This window comes from Aedes albopictus, chromosome 1, assembly GCF_035046485.1.
Source record: "Aedes albopictus strain Foshan chromosome 1, AalbF5, whole genome shotgun sequence".
Lineage (NCBI taxonomy): Eukaryota > Metazoa > Arthropoda > Insecta > Diptera > Culicidae > Aedes > Aedes albopictus.
Window position 1 is genome coordinate 35,824,134 of NC_085136.1, and position 17,573 is coordinate 35,841,706.

General features: G+C 46.7%; 1 protein-coding gene across 1 annotated transcript in view; it reads left to right on the forward strand.

Annotated features, from left to right (window-relative positions):
* Positions 1-17,573, forward strand: part of LOC109406629 (uncharacterized) — a 246,946-nt gene that overhangs the window by 173,359 nt on the left and 56,014 nt on the right. Inside the window, exons 3-5 of the mRNA XM_029854731.2 lie at positions 11,050-11,264; positions 11,322-11,457; positions 11,529-12,151. Of these exons, the coding sequence (XP_029710591.2) occupies positions 11,050-11,264; positions 11,322-11,457; positions 11,529-12,151 (974 nt within the window). The remainder of the gene's footprint in view (positions 1-11,049; positions 11,265-11,321; positions 11,458-11,528; positions 12,152-17,573) is intronic.

Genomic DNA, 17,573 nt, shown 5'->3' on the forward strand with positions numbered 1-17,573 from the left:
GTCACTGTCAGCAAGTGGAAGTTTTCACCTTAGAGAAACGACAGGTTACGGTTCCCGCACCTTCAAGAAGCCGTCACCGGCACCGACAAACAACAACGGCAAGCATGTGACAACAGCGCAACCCTGGCTGGATGGCTGGCTGGCAGGTTGGCAAAGTTCCTTTTCCCCAAAATATGCTAAACTTCCTTCTTCCGGGTGACAAATTTCTGTGGCGGCACACTCACAGTGATTGAGTTACACACCGGAGTTCATCATCTCTCTCTCCCATCCTGTCTGTCTCTTCATAGAAGCTCAAAGTGCAGCGTGTAAAGTTTTCAGATCCGGGAGAAACCACCATCCATCGAGCCAGGAATAACTTTTGCCTGACTTCGCAATCCAATCAGAGTCAGCAGTGTCATGTTGAACATCGTTGCATTCGGCTGGCGCTGCCCTTCCCCATCCAAGGGACTCCCCAGTCCTCAGGCTCCTCCGCCGCAGAGCTATTGCATGCCGAGTCGGGCGAGGCTGTAAAATGTTATTTGCCATAAAGCAATAAGTGAAACGACCGGGTGAAGTACCACTTGGGGCAAGGTTCAGTGCATGTTTCTTCCAGGAAAAGCGGCAGACGACGACGACGACCCTTACCAGGGCACTTGAAGGCATGATCCTCACCAGTCACTGTAGTAGTACAACATCTAGTGCAATGGACCTTCCTTCCTTCCGTGTCTGACGCTGACTGCAAGAGGCCAAGGCTAAGACGAATTTTATTGCCTCAGGGCGTTATCGCTTTTCTTGCCGACTGCTGTTGGATGTTGGCTGCCCTTTTTCCTGTTTACGGGTGCCACCGGTGCAGCCGCCCCAAAAGCGACCGGATAGTCAGGAAATCGTCCGAATCCGGATTCGGATCCTAGTACCTATCCCTTTCTGAGGGCTGGGGGTTGTTCAAGGTTTGCGTGTGGAAGGTTTTTGGGTGGAAGTTAGGGAATGGAAAATGTAATTGGAGTTTGCTCATGGTTGCTTGCAGTGATGAGCCGAAAAGTTATTCCTGCTGGGATGGGACAGTTCGGGTGGATGCTCATACTATGGAATTTATTGAAGCTGAGTTTATTCGAATAACGCACACTTTTTTCTTTCTGCGATAATTGTGGGGCATCTTTTCGCTGTGCATCGTACTGAAAGTACTCTGCAAAGTGATCCTTAACTGAGTGCAGGAAAAAAATGACGCAAATCTCCTACAGCAACGAACATTGATTACGACAAAGCTTTCGACCGTTTCAATCAACTTCGGCACAAAGATGTCTCTAGTACTCTCGTACTATTGATGAGTTTCTTAGCCTCATTGAATAGTACGAGGCATTCATACATGTAAAATGGACATTGGTCATTGGATGTTCAACACTGTTCCTTACGGTGCCGATCGATCTTGACCTACTCTATTCTTGCTCCACTTACGATGAGCTTTTTCCATCGACCGCTTTTCCTCGTGTATGTGCGGCAACAACTCGCAGCGATGCCTCGTCGCGATAGCAAATAGGTCCCTACTTGGGTCTTAAATCACTCCCATCAAGACTCTCTCCTTCGCCATCTACACGATGCCACGGGTCAAACGCACCAGTGTCGCCGGCTTGACCTCTCCTAGGCTCCGTAGAACTTCCGGCGAGTTGGTCTTCCATTTTTTTTCTTCTAAACCATGGGGAATCATCCGCTCAACAGACAGAGAAAAAGTAAAAGCCAGAAATACTCTTTCCTCGACCCGCAAAACAACACTGCCATGGTCGCCAAACTCAAATCCGAATATCCGGATCCTACAAGATGGCATTGCTTCAAAAAGGGGCTAGTGCACATCGCATCCTCAAGGTTAGCTGCGTAGCCTGCAGCAACCAACATCGATGACTCGCTTTGGAGAATCCACAAAGGTAGCATGCTGACGCTTAGCCAGTTTCTCGAGTGGTCCTTACCACTTTCTTTGTCCTCGGAAGGCAGGCAGGATCGACATCACGCCTGCTTCTAATTGTACAGCAAGTCTACCGTGTGCCCAACGATTTGACCTTCCCGCAAGTAAGGCCCTATCAGCCAGCACACAGAAGAACGTGTCGACATGGGGCCTCCACCTACCCCGGCCCTTACCGGGTACCTCTTTCCAATCGCGGGCTCGGATCCTACCCAGTAGAACGACGCCACGACAGCAACGCTACCAGGATGATCTCCCTGTGGCCACTTAATTGTTGTAAGGATCGATTTCGACCGCAGGGCACCGGTATGATTTACGTAGCCGAGTCGAAACCTTTGGACCACCTCTTGTATAGCTAACCACGTGGCTTTTGGTAACCACGGTGGAGCGCCTCTCTAAATATTCCTTCGTCGAAGTATGATGTCTTACAATTGCGAGGGCTTGACCTTGGCCTAGCCGCCACTTCCTCTACCCGCTGCCTACTGTTGCTGTAGTCGATACTGTAGTGAACTGCCAGGTGATCAAACTCTCCAGTTTGAAGTACTTGTTAGGCCAGAACTACAAAAAGGAACGTCAATAATCGACTTTGCACCGTTTTCTTTCCAACTAAAGGTTTTATTGGTACCGACATAAGCCAGGTCGACATCTAGTACGGTCAGTGTCTCAAGCAGGATTTGACCCCGCTGGTTCATGAAAGGGCTTCCCGATTCCACGGCCCAGGCATTGAAGTCACCCGCTATTACCACCTACCTTCGCCTTGTCCTCACGGTCGTCATACAGTCTAGCATTTGCGTGAACTGCTCGATCCACCAACGCGGAGGCGCATAACAGCTACGTTTAGTTTGGCAAATACGAACCATCGTAAGTAGTAGACACAAACTCCTGAACATTGTTTACCCGTCGTCCAAATTGCTACCATTTTTCCGGACCCATTTGCCGTTACGGGTGGGTATTTGGTATGGGTCCGCTATGATGGCGATATCCGTCCCACACTCAGAAACTGCCTGACAAAGCAGTTGCTGGGAAGCTTCACAGTACTTCAAGTTCAGCTGCGTTATCTGCACTGTGATTTGTATGCTGCTGCTCTTCTGAAGCACTACGGACTTCCCGTTAGATGCTTGCTGTTCACGGATTTCCCGAAAAAAATCAAACACGTGGGTGAACTCTTGCAGCCTTGTGCCTTGTGGCCTTTGCTTTTGCTAGGGCCTTTGCAGTCCCTTGAAGTGTGTCTTGGTTCCAGACACCTGAAGCAAACCTCCGATGGCTCGTGCAAGGTCAGTTGAGCTCATCTTGAGTTTCCCTACTTTAACGAACTTGTAAGCGTCCGCCACAGGTAGCTGAACCAAAGCTACCTGTGTTCCTGCCGGCCCTTTCCGTAGTCTAACGGCTGCGGCGGCTACCTGCACCTAGCACTGTTGCCGCAGTGCCGTGACGAGCTGTTCCACTTCGGTGACCTCGTCTAAATTTTTCACCTTCAGAGTCGCCTTTTGTGTGAGAGCCCTCAGCTCTTCCCCTTCGCCAAGAATCTCTTCCGCCAAACTTTTGTGGGCGGCGCCTTTGCGCTCCTTATCGCGCCTTAGCTCCAGGATCATCTCGCCCGTACAAATACGTCTGAAACTGCGCACGTTGGCTCCCAGATCCAAGAGCTTGGCGTCGCATCACATCGCCTTCAAGACGTCTGAGTACTTCTACTCTTCGGTCTTGATGACGAGCGCGTCGCCTTTCTCGCGCTTGGTACCTACTCTTTTATGGCTTGGTTTGTCGTCCTTAGTTTCTCCTACCTGCGGCTTTGTCTTCTTATCCTTCCGCTCGACCTTTGCCCAAGGGGGGTCCTCCCTTCGGTCGCCCTACTCTGTGGCCTACCAACGATCGCATCCCCGGTTGCTCCCATCCTTCCGGGACGGGCCAGCGTTTTCAGGCCCACCCTTCCCAGCTTTCCGGGACATCTGGCTGGGGTTCGACTTGCCAGCATTACTGGCGACTTTCGGGGTAAGTATGCGCCTGGCTTTGCGGGCACCGCCAGACAGCTCCTCTCCTGACGGCTGCATCGCCCGCTTCTGCGAGTGCTTATTACGAGCAGTCGCATCCACCACTCCTTTTGGAGTACCTGCGAAAGCGAAGGTCTTCGTCTGCGTAGATGCTGCTGCAGTCTTCACGAGTCTCACGTGTTTCTTCTTGGCATTGTCCATCGATTTACGAAGTCACAACAGGGCCGTTTTCAGGTCTTTACTAATGTTGGACTTCGTGGACGCAAAGTCGATGATCTTGTCAAGCTGCTGCTCAGCCACCTCGATTGCGGGCAGTCCTTATCTGTTTTGGTTGATGGTCCTTAACATTTACGGCCTATCCAGTATCTCCACCGGCTGGCTTTCCGGGGAGTGGACCGGAGCTCCCACGTTGGAGCTGCGTGCACAGCTCCCCGCACCTACATCCTCACTTTTCCTTAACGGAGACTTCGCCAACGCACTCCTTGCGAAGGGGTTAACCTCGCCACTACTACTACCTAATACGTTTTGATTTTGATTATTAGAATTGTTCATGCTAGATCCTACGAGTTGCATGGGAAAAGAGGTCCACCACGCCAGGCTCCGTTAATGATCGAGCATCTTTTTCACCTCCTCGATCATTCATTCCTCGGTGCGGGTCACTTGACACCTTGAATTGGAGTTAGTAGTCCTATTCTTAGCCGGCGACTGCGCGGCTAACTCGCAAGCGGGGGGTTCATCAGGCCCCGGGATTATAATCCCTGCTGCCCCATCGGGGATTTCTTCACCATCCGTCATCTGTACCGCAGGTCATGTCAATCTAGGAATCATTACGGTCGGTCTGCCAGCGCCAAAAGCCTACAAGTTAAAGAGCCTCATCAGTTACGGACTCGTCGTTCAAAACCTTTGTAGCCAGTTGCAGTCCATGAGCATGGATGCTCATCTTTTGAAACCCTGCGCTACTCCAGGAATTGGCGGACAATTTGCCAGCCAATATCGAATTGGACTGGGTTTTGTACCAATGGCAGATTCCGATAGTAGATTTGAGGACGTTTGATGTGTATATGGCATGCTGCAGGCAGACGCGGCTACGGCTATCGTGGAGAACACCTACGTAGATGACTACGCGAACAGTTCAGATACGGTTGAGGAGGCGCAGGCGGCTCGCATAGGATTCGTTATGAAGGTGGTTCATGCAAGTGCTGGTTTTGAGACTCGAAATTGGCTTTCGAGTTTCAAACAAGTTCTTGGATAGGTTGGGGAAGAAATTAGTGCTTTATTGAATAGAAGCCCACCGGTTCATAACGGGCGCTAGGAATGGCTTGGCTACCAGAACCCGACGAATTTACGTTCACTTTCAAGCTACGTGATAAAGTTGTTCAAGCCCCCGATTCATGTGAGTATTCAAGTCAGCTGTCAAATGAGCTGAATGGGGCACGTTCAATGTAGTACTATATTTGTAGTAATGAGCTGAATTTTAGTATGGTGAGAAGGTCAATTCTTCGTTTCTGCAATGAAGCGATGCAATAAGCGTGGGTATTATAATTCCTTGCCTTATTTGATGCTGTTTGAGGAAAACTTTGGATAACTATGTTGTTTATGTTGCAAGAAATGAAGAAAACAACACTGTTGCCCAAAGTTTTGCTCAAACAGAATTAACTTAGGCAAGGAATCATATAACCCACGCTGTTTGCAGCATTTATTTGCAGAAACGGAGAATTGATCATCTCACCATACAAAAATCCAGCTCACTACTTTCAATCTAGTACTTCACCGATCTGTCCTATTCAATTCAGTTTGCTGACGTACCGCATGAATTGAGCAATAGCGTAAACACTTGCTTCAACTAAGATGCATTCAAGAGCTTTTAAGTGGCCGTTCGAGTCGTTTGTCGAGTCTAAACACATAATTAATTTCGAATGAATATTTTTGAGGAGTTTGCAAGTGACATGCTCGTTTCAGTTGAACAATGCAGACCAGGCATAACGGACATCGAACGAATACAGGAGAGGATTGGAACAGTGATGATCATTCTTTACAACAAAAACTACCCGGAGAATTTCATTCGACGAACGATGGGAGATCGGGTGCACCGTCTGTACAACACGTTAGAGAGGAAGGTCGATTCCGGATAATGCGTGACATCGTTCAGTGAAGCTTCCATGACAGCATTGTAGCTAGATAACAAAATATGCACATTTGAAACAGAAGTCGAGGCTGATTCAGTCGTACACAAAAATGTGTGAATCATGTACTTCGCTTTTATGGTGTACGTAGCGGGTCTCAGCGAGAAGGTGGGTAGGACATGACATGACACCGCTTCTCCAAACCGCGAAAATATGAAAACAACTATTTTAAATTAGATATGCGGTACAATACCACCATTAAAACTTGCTCTCTCAATCTTAGCGTATCCAATCTCTTGTGGAGCATGCTAACGTAAGGAATGTATTGCACAAACATCTCAAACACATGACAAGCATATAGCGCACCAGAAGAACTCGGTACGTACTCATCGATTTGATTTTTCCTGAACTACAATTCTGCAGAGAATCAACGGTAACGCGAGCAGACTAGCAGCTGAGGTAGTTCACATCTAGTCTAGTCACATACACAGTTATTCATCAAAAGAATTTTGGATAAGGAGCAAATCGACTACTTCCATGTTTTTGTTTTGTTATTTATAATACTTGTAATACATCGGAGATGCATTTCAAGCATTTAAGCGACCAGGCCTACTGTGCAGCGTTGTTGGCTCTACAGAACATTTATTGAGTGGGGACATCTCGTAGCAACCGCTTTGTTAAAAAAAAAAAGTTGCTAAAGAAGTTATTGTCACTCCTTGGTCCTTGGTTTGCTTCCAGGGATGGAACACAGGTTCCCCTTTCGCGTTTCCTGGCCCTTTGTGCCTAAGCTTAGGAGCCTTTACTTTAGCTTCAGTCGAACTCTTTTTTTTGCAGCTGGTGCACGGAGAATTGTTATCGACGAATACATTAGCATCGTGCGATAGAATCCTTCAAAAACTGCCTGTTGGGCGACGGGTGGTGTGGGGAAGATGGGTGGCAAAGACTTGCCGTGCCCACCAAACCTCACGGGTACCAAGCGTTGACGGGTACATGCGGGAAGCACCCTTACGTCGGCGGGAAGCGGTTATTGTTAACCACGGTGTACAACATTTAGAAGGTGATATCTTTCGAAAAACGGACAGTTTTTTGATGACGTAATTCAAATCGTTCAAAGGCGATCTAGTACTCCACATCAATTTAATCATGTGAAGAACGATTAGAATGACGTCACATGTTTTCATCCAAAATTTATGTTTACATAGGTTACTAGCCTACCTTGTGATATTTATGCCGTGTTGTTAACTAAAAAGCGTCACGTGCAGTCGGGAAATAATCGGGATAGCCGTGATTTGTCCGGTGGGTGAACGGATTCCCAGAGCTCTCCGACAAATACTGTTCGAGATAACAACGAATTACCTTGGGGACGATCGGTGAAACTTATCACTTTGATCTTTCGGAGGGAACGCAGGTAAAAAATGAGCAACACATGTGATCACTTCGAGGTTCTGATACTTTCTATATTGATTTCAATAAACTGATAGGCTACAACCTACATGGCAAGTCTATGACGTAAGCGTGAACAAAAAAAAAAATCAAAAAAGGAAAAGGGTAAAACCGAAATCTTTACCTACAGAAATATTTCCGGCTCCAGTGCTAGTTCAATTTATTACCTATCACTGTTAGAGGGCACACGTTAAGGACCGAAGCTGGTCACAAACAAACCGACTAGAGTTGAACGGCCTATATGACTCACATATTCACAATTCTTCATCGATTGATCGGAATGATCCGTCCAGAAATACTTTTCAATAAAACACCCTTGGATACACCATACTTATCAACTATCATTTTGATTGGTGGTGGTGGTAGCTTTTACCTTTCTTGAGAAATTCATCTAGAAATTTCTTCAAGGATTTTTCCTGAAATATTTTAAGGGAACTCGTTCGGGGATTTGTGCTCGGATCTCTTTAGGGATTTCTCCAGGAACTCTTTGAGAGACTCCTCCAAGAATTCTTTTAAGGATTCCTCCACGAACTTCTTGAAGGATTTTACCAGGAATTCTTTCTATAATTTCGCCTATAGTTCCTCGAGGGACATTTTTTGGAATATCTTGAGGGTATCTTCAAGGAACTCCTCCAGAGATATCTCCAATAATTTCTTCAACGATGCATACAGGATGTGGACTTTCTTTTTGAAATTCTTCAGAGATTTTTCCTGGATGATTTCTCCAGGAACTTCTTTACTGACTTCTCACAGAATCAGGGAATGAAATTATCAGCAAATTGAGACGAAAAACGGCGTTTTTCGAGCAACCGATTTTTTCTGTTTTTACTTTTTCTGTGAGAAATGTTTATCGGTCGTTGCTGTTTGTCCCCGATCAAAGATAGCCGAAAACTGGAAATCGCTCTTTTCATTTTCGCTATCCAACTTTATCGCCTGCAAAGTTATCGCGATAATTATCAGAAGGCAAATAACAAAAATTTGCCGCTAACGGGATTCGAACCTAGACCCTCCACAAAAATGTGTATGAGCGCGCACCATAACCACTCGACCACACTAGCTGCTCGAGAGAGGACAGAAATTTTATACATAAAAGCTACAGCCGGTGACGACGGGACTACGGAAAGGCGAACAAAGAGCAGAAAGCAAACCAGTCAACTTTTCATTGCTGATGATAATCGATTTTCGGCGCTGCGGAACGAGCGAAAACACATTCTCGAGAGAAACCCGGGTCTGAATTTATCGCACGTCTTTTTTCGCCGATAATGCGTGTGGGAGAGTTTTCAACTATCGCGATCGTGATCGATAACTTCATTCCCTGCACAGAATTCCTCCAGGAACTTCTTTAGAATTTTCTCCAGAATCTTCTTCAGGGATTCCTGTACGAGTCTCTTCGGGAATTTCTTCAGAGAGCCTTCTAGCATTTTTCAGAGAGTATTAGGGGAATTTCTTCAGAGATTCATCCAGCATGATCTGCCGGGGTTTCTTCATGGGCTAATTCATAAATTTATTTAGAGATACCTTTGAACGCTTCGAACTTCATCACGATTTCGATCAGGGATTCATTCAAGAAGGTTCCCAATGAATCCTTGAGGAATTGCTTTAATGATTTCACCTTGGATTCATGGATTTATTTCTCCTGTAATTTCTTGAGGGATTCCTCCAGAAACTCGACCGGGGATTTCTTCGGGGTTTTCTCCGGGAATTTCTTCCGGTTTTTTTCTTGAAATTGCTGGAAAGATTTAGGAGATTCAGGAGTTTTCCAGAAATTCCTTTAGATTTTTTTCTCCAGAAACTAATCCAAAGATTTCTCCAAGAAATCCTGCAACATTTTTTCCTGGAACTCTTTCAGCGGCTTTTCCAGGCATTCCTTCAGCAACTCCTTCAGGATTCTCAGGATTTTTTTTTCATTTCTTTATATTTGTGAATTTTAACTTATTGCTAATTTTTCTCACAGCCAGAGATTCCTCCAGAAACTCATTGAAGGATTCCTCAAGAAATTTCTTCTGGAATGCCGGAGAGATTTTTCCAGGGGCCCCTTCAAGAGCCTTCCTCAGGCATCTGGGATTCTTATAAAACATATTTCAGAGATTTGCTCAGGAATTTGTCACATGCGGGGAGGACACAACTCTGATTTCGTTGAGAATCCTTCCAGGATTCCGTTGGAAATCCTTCCAGGATTCCGTTGGGAATCCTTCCAGGATTCCGTTGGGAATCCTTCCAGGATTCCGTTGGGAATCCTTCCAGGATTCCGTTGGGAATCCTTCCAGGATTCCGTTGGGAATCCTTCCAGGATTCCGTTGGGAATCCTTCCAGGATTCCGTTGGGAATCCTTCCAGGATTCCGTTGGGAATCCTTCCAGGATTCCGTTGGGAATCCTTCCAGGATTCCGTTGGGAATCCTTCCAGGATTCCGTTGGGAATCCTTCCAGGATTCCGTTGGGAATCCTTCCAGGATTCCGTTGGGAATCCTTCCAGGATTCCGTTGGGAATCCTTCCAGGATTCCGTTGGGAATCCTTCCAGGATTCCGTTGGGAATCCTTCCAGGATTCCGTTGGGAATCCTTCCAGGATTCCGTTGGGAATCCTTCCAGGATTCCATTGGGAATCCTTCCAGGATTCGTTGCAGAATCCTCGCAGGATTCGTTGCAGAATCCTCGCAGGATTCGTTGCAGAATCCTCGCAGGATTCGTTGCAGAATCCTCGCAGGATTCGTTGCAGAATCCTCGCAGGATTCGTTGCAGAATCCTCGCAGGATTCGTTGCAGAATCCTCGCAGGATTCGTTGCAGAATCCTCGCAGGATTCGTTGCAGAATCCTCGCAGGATTCGTTGCAGAATCCTCGCAGGATTCGTTGCAGAATCCTCGCAGGATTCGTTGCAGAATCCTCGCAGGATTCGTTGCTCGAGTTGGACTCGAGGAATGACTATAATTCAGGCGCTTTCCAAGAGGTGTTCCAAGAAGAACATCCTAGTAGCATCGCTGTCGTAGCGTCGATCTATTGGGATGGATCCAAGCCCGTGGATGGAAAAGGCCTTCAACAGGTTCCGGTGCAGGAGGAAGTCCCATGTCGGCAAGTTCATCTGTATGCTAGCCGATTGACCATCAGCATACAGGAGGTGATATCGACCCTGCCTGCCCTGGAAAGGCTACTAGGGAAGCTGGCAATGCGAGAGCACCTTACCTTGGTGTCCTCCTAAAATAACGGGTATGATATTCGTTGCTACAAGGATACGCAGCTAACTCCGACGATGCGATGTGCACTAGCCTTTCTCCTAATAAGCGCATTCTACAGGTGGTCCCGGAATGACATAGAGATTGGCGGGAATGGAGGTTTAGTGGGTCGTGAATGCACTTTTGTCTCCTTAGTTAGCTGTTGGAGATAACCTCTGACACTACACTACCTGAGTACACCAACAATGTACAATTATGAAAATAAGCATAGATATAACTAATATACCAAAGTTGATAATAACTTGAGAAATTGCTTCAATTCTGCATCCTTCAGACTCAACCTTCCGTATTCTGTTGAATCTAACCTCATATCTACCATTTTTCTTCCATCTTTCAGTTTCCTACAGCGTCCACGGGCTGGATAGCGTGCACGTGCGGGTCCCGCTGGCGGTAACGGTCGGTAGCCCCGCGGTGCTGATTTGCGAAAGCGACCTCCCGGACGAGGACCTCTACTCGGTCAAGTGGTACAAGGGGAAGCACGAGTTCTTCCGCTACACCTCCAAGGAAATCCCATCGATCAAGATCTTTCCCAAGGCCGGGATCAACATCAATGTGAGTTAATGGAACTAGATCTAGGAGAGGTCAGTTAATAATTTGTTTCTCTGTTAGGTTGACCACTGTAACGCAAGTCACGTAGTACTGCGAAGCGTAGAACCGCACACCAGTGGGAAATACAGCTGCGAGATAACGGAAGCAGCACCCTCGTTTCACACTAAGATAGTCACTAGAGATTTAAATGTAGTAGGTACGTATTGATGCCATCTTCCGATATTACTAGAAGTTCCATCTTACGCCTTCATATCCCAAATCCTCCAGATTTACCGAAAAGTGATCCCCACATCGTGGACATGAAGCCGTTCTACGGTGCCGACGAGTTTCTCGAGGTCGAATGCATATCAAACGAATCACTGCCAGCGGCCCGGCTCGAATGGCTCATCAACGATCGGCCGCTCGGCAAAATCCAGCCTCCGTCCCGGCTGGAGTTCGTCACGTTGTTGCCGGCCTCGCACAGTAACAGTAGCAGTAGCAGTACCGTGGGAGGTACCCCGAGTAAAAAATCCACCAAGTCTTCCCTACGCCAAAAGCAGTCGTCGTCGCCAGCGGTTCACAACGAGTCGGACGATGGCGAAGAAGCTGGATCGGTGCCGTTGGACAACAATGCCCTGCAGTACCACTCGCCGGAGTTTACGGTACCGGTGGCGGCTGCCGTGGTGGCTTCGGCAGCTGCCCTTTCGCTAACGACGGCCAGTTCGCAGATTCTGGCGTCCGCGCCGGCGTTACCTTCGCCATCGGCCGTGTACTCCACGGTACCGTCGTCGTCGAAAAAGTCTGCGTCCGCGGGTGGCAAGAAGGGACAGGCCGTGGCACGGTACGAAACGGCCATTTCCCGGCTAAAGCTGCTGCTGGGGCACGAACACTTCGACAAAGGGAAGATTAAGGTGAGTGCTTTTTTCCGTTCAATCCCATTTCGTTCGCGCTTTTTGCCTAATGGAAAGTATGCCACAAGGGAGGTTCAACAAAAACCTACGCCATTCAATATCAGTTGGTGGATTCATTATCCAAACCGACAGCGCCGCTGCTGTGGAGATGAATTTTGCAAAGTGCGATGACGAACAATAAACCATACAGACAGGAGTGAAAGAAGGCGTTGAATGCTTTTTCCGCGAATAGAATTTATGTTTGTTGAATGCCGGTACAACAGTGCATTTTGGGAGGATAAAAAAAAGGTGGCGCGCTTTCAGAAGATTTTCCGATAATGATTGTTCTCTTGCATTGTTTCTGCTCTTTAGCAAGTGTTGCCAGATTTGTGGCATTTATTCTAAACTACTTGACATATTTCTAAAATATTTTAAGGACCTTGTTCAGAAGTTCTTCGTCGTCTTCAGCAATATCGCAGAACATGAAAGTGTAATTGTATTTTAGCTAAATAGAGGTTAGAAAGCACTTTTGCTCCACAAGCTGTTAAGCAGCTACTTTTGTTAGCTGGGAAGTCACTGACCCCCTTTTGAATTCAAATCACACCATTCCATTTGGCCTCAATTCACCAACAGTTCACTCATATGTATGCCTCCAAAACTTGACATCACTGCTCGTTCGCTATCGCCATGTCATTCCGTCCGGAAGCGGCGAAGCCGAGCTGGTGACGTGTCGCGCGCGGTGGAAAAGCGTTGACAGCCCGTCCAATCCAGTTTGCGGTGTTAGATTTCATGAATTCTTGAAAGAGCGACACGCCAACTCCGCGCGCCGTGCATTGCCGTTCTCGAATTTCGGGTGCGATTTTTTTTTCGCGCAGTTTGTAAATTTTGCGGGTAGAGGTGCTGTTCTGGAAGCGGAACGACCATCCATTCGGTATGCCATTCAATAGCAACAGGGCTTTTCAATTTGGAATGGGAGCGCCCGTAAAGGGGAGGAAAGCATGACGAATCGAAATTTTCAATTTCCCGCGGGGATAGTGTGATGGGGTGAGTGGGATAAAAGAGATCTCAGAAATAGTTAAGGTCAATTCAAGACGAGGTCACTTTTTCAAAATTCTTGAAGGATTCTCCCCGTCATCCTCGCGGGATTATCTAAAAGAATCCGAAATAGAATCTTGCGAGGGTTCCTAAGAGAATCCTGCGAGGATTCCGGAGAGAATCCTGCGAGAATTCCGGAGACAATTGTGCGAGGATTCCGGAGAGAATCCGGAGACAATTGTGCGAGGATTCCGGAGAGAATCCTGCGAGGATTCCGGAGAGAATCCTGCGAGGATTCCGGAGAGAATCCTGCGAGAATTCCGGAGAGAATCCTGCGAGGATTCCGGAGAGAATCCTGCGAGGATTCCGGAGAGAATCCTGCGAGGATTCCGGAGAGAATCCTGCGAGAATTCCGGAGACAATTGTGCGAGGATTCCGGAGAGAATCCTGCGAGGATTCCGGAGAGAATCCGGAGACAATTGTGCGAGGATTCCGGAGAGAATCCTGCGAGGATTCCGGAGAGAATCCTGCGAGGATTCCGGAGAGAATTCTGCGAGGATTCCGGAGAGAATCCTGCGAGGATTCCGGAGAGAATCCTGCGAGGATTCCGGAGAGAATCCTGCGAGGATTCCGGAGAGAATCCTGCGAGGATTCCGGAGAGAATCCTGCGAGGATTCCGGAGAGAATCCTGCGAGGATTCCGGAGAGAATCCTGCGAGGATTCCGGAGAGAATCCTGCGAGGATTCCGGAGAGAATCCTGCGAGAATTCCGGAGAGAATCCTGCGAGGATTCTGGAGAGAATCCTTGCAGGATTCTCGTCAGAATCCTTGCAGGATTCTCGTCAGAATCCTTGCAGGATTCTCGTCAGAATCCTTGCAGGATTCTCGTCAGAATCCTTGCAGGATTCTCGTCAGAATCCTTGCAGGATTCTCGTCAGAATCCTTGCAGGATTCTCGTCAGAATCCTTGCAGGATTCTCGTCAGAATCCTTGCAGGATTCTCGTCAGAATCCTTGCAGGATTCTCGTCAGAATCCTTGCAGGATTCTCGTCGGAATCCTTGCAGGATTCTCGTCAGAATCCTTGCAGGATTCTCGTCAGAATCCTTGCAGGATTCTCGTCAGAATCCTTGCAGGATTCTCGTCAGAATCCTTGCAGGATTCTCGTCAGAATCCTTGCAGGATTCTCGTCAGAATCCTTGCAGGATTCTCGTCAGAATCCTTGCAGGATTCTCGTCAGAATCCTTGCAGGATTCTCGTCAGAATCCTTGCAGGATTCTCGTCAGAATCCTTGCAGGATTCTCGTCAGAATCCTTGCAGGATTCTCGTCAGAATCCTTGCAGGATTCTCGTCAGAATCCTTGCAGGATTCTCGTCAGAATCCTTGCAGGATTCTCGTCAGAATCCTTGCAGGATTCTCGTCAGAATCCTTGCAGGATTCTCGTCAGAATCCTTGCAGGATTCTCGTCAGAATCCTTGCAGGATTCTCGTCAGAATCCTTGCAGGATTCTCGTCAGAATCCTTGCAGGATTCTCGTCAGAATCGTTGCAGGATTCTCGTCAGAATCGTTGCAGGATTCTCGTCAGAATCGTTGCAGGATTCTCGTCAGAATCCTTGCAGGATTCTCGTCAGAATCCTTGCAGGATTCTCGTCAGAATCCTTGCAGGATTCTCGTCAGAATCCTTGCAGGATTCTCGTCAGAATCCTTGCAGGATTCTCGTCAGAATCCTTGCAGGATTCTCGTCAGAATCCTTGCAGGATTCTCGTCAGAATCCTTGCAGGATTCTCGTCAGAATCCTTGCAGGATTCTCGTCAGAATCCTTGCAGGATTCTCGTCAGAATCCTTGCAGGATTCTCGTCAGAATCCTTGCAGGATTCTCGTCAGAATCCTTGCAGGATTCTCGTCAGAATCCTTGCAGGATTCTCGTCAGAATCCTTGCAGGATTCTCGTCAGAATCCTTGCAGGATTCTCGTCAGAATCCTTGCAGGATTCTCGTCAGAATCCTTGCAGGATTCTCGTCAGAATCCTTGCAGGATTCTCGTCAGAATCCTTGCAGGATTCTCGTCAGAATCCTTGCAGGATTCTCGTCAGAATCCTTGCAGGATTCTCGTCAGAATCCTTGCAGGATTCTCGTCAGAATCCTTGCAGGATTCTCGTCAGAATCCTTGCAGGATTCTCGTCAGAATCCTTGCAGGATTCTCGTCAGAATCCTTGCAGGATTCTCGTCAGAATCCTTGCAGGATTCTCGTCAGAATCCTTGCAGGATTCTCGTCAGAATCCTCGCAGGATTCTCGTCAGAATCCTCGCAGAATTCTCGTCAGAATCCTCGCATGATTCCAGTTTCGCATTTTATACCAATTTCCCGCGACACCATGCAGAAAGAGAAGCAATGACGGATGTCAGCGCGGCTCGTGAGGCCCTGGTCCGCTGTTTTGTGGATTTTTTGTTTTATTTTAGGAGGTAGGACGTGTTGTTATCACGGAAATGGCTCCCGTCGGCTACCGTAGGCCCTCCCGGTGCTGGTGTTTCTGCCAGCCAGCCAGCCAGCCGTATTTAGTGAGAAATCTACAAATTTGATTGGAAAGCTGACTCCTGCCTGGCTGCTGGTTTACCGCGGGTTTGGTGTATACGTTGCGTGTGCGTGCGTGGGAAGGATGACGCTGCTAGCTGGTGGTGATTTGTGTAGTGTGACAGCGGAAATGAATGAAATGTTATCCATATTAGAATCGAGTGCATTCAATCAGTGCCGAGTGGTAATCGAAAGGGTTGAACGGCATATTTTTTTCAATGGAATGGCGTGTGAAATGCTTTTGTGGAGATTGTAATTCTAGATTGGTAGAGATTCGAATTAAATTAGGATTTTGACGGAAATTTAAATAAGGCTGATGAAAATATTTCATGCACATGAAATTATAAATCTCTGCATTAAAATATTCTGAAAAAAAAAAGTTTGAATAACTGTTCAACACTGTGTAGCTTATGAAACAAACCAATTCTATTAATTTGTTTCTGCACTGACAGTTAAATATTGAAAATTTAAACAAAATCCAAATGAAATTGTTGATTCGGGAATTATTTAGTGTTTATCAATATATGAAGCCAAGATGTTGAAGCGGGTTTGTATGAAATTCGATCGAACCAAATTCTATACAGCCCAATAATCCATTCTCATCGATTCCCGGTACTAAGCTACGGCGCGCTTTCTGTCATGCAATATGCCAAATAAAATTCCTCTCGCTAGTCAAAACATCAATGCACCATACAAATTCTATTACTCGTAGAGCAATATTTGCGGCAAGCCGAACAAATGCTGCCTGCCATCATACACTCGCTCATGGCATGGCTCCTACATCGATTGAAGCTGTGTGTATATCCTATGTATTTTTTACCTCGGCGGAAGCAATTCAAAACTCGTACCATCCAATCACATGGAATTTGTTTTCAACTCAGCTCTCGAATTGCATATACTTGCGTTATATATTTTCACAATGGAACTTGAATACAGTTTGCTTATTCTTGTTATGCCGTAGAAAGGTCATTGGATAAGTACCTGATATTTCAGATTAAATTTCAAATTTTCAAAGACGTACAGGGGATGGCCAAAATGTTTGGGATAGGCAACTTTTTTTCTCCCACAAAAAAATCAACATGCTGTAACTTTTCATAGAGTGCATCAAAAAATCTCAAACTTTGACTGTCAACCTATTATATGTGCATTTTTCTTCTTCTTCTTGGCGTAACGTCCTCACTGGGACAAAGCCTGCTTCTCAGCTTAGTGTTCTATGAGCACTTCCACAGTTATTAACTGAGAGCTTCCTCTGCCAATGACCATTTTGCATGTGTATATCGTGTGGCAGGCACGAAGATACTCTATGCCCAAGGAAGTCAAGGAAATTTTCTTTACGAAAAGATCCTGGACCGACCGGGAATCGAACCCGTCACCCTCAGCATGGTCATGCTGAATACCCGTGCGTTTACCGCCTCGGCTATATGGGCTCTTAATTTATATTATATGTGCATTATTGGTACGAATTTGGGCTCGATTGATTAATGTATCGCAAATGTGGGGTTAGGCGACACCAACTCAAGAAAGCAAACTCGGTTTCTCACGGAAGGTTAGCTTCAAGCTAAAAGAGTAGATTTATTAGCGTAATCTGATAGGCATATTGAATTAGAATTCTTACAAATTTGGTGACCTTTTCGTTTGTTAGCAGGTCTGGGTCGTCTATCCTCGCACGAGTGACTAATCGATCGCCTATGAAAGTGTGGGCGTTATGGATTTCATATCATTTAGCAAAATAGTTATTTTAACTTACAGTCTATTTGGTTTACAAATTCAGGAACTATAGATCTGCGGATCGGTTTAGCACTAGGATATCAAATTATATGGAAAATAAGGACTGTTCATTTTA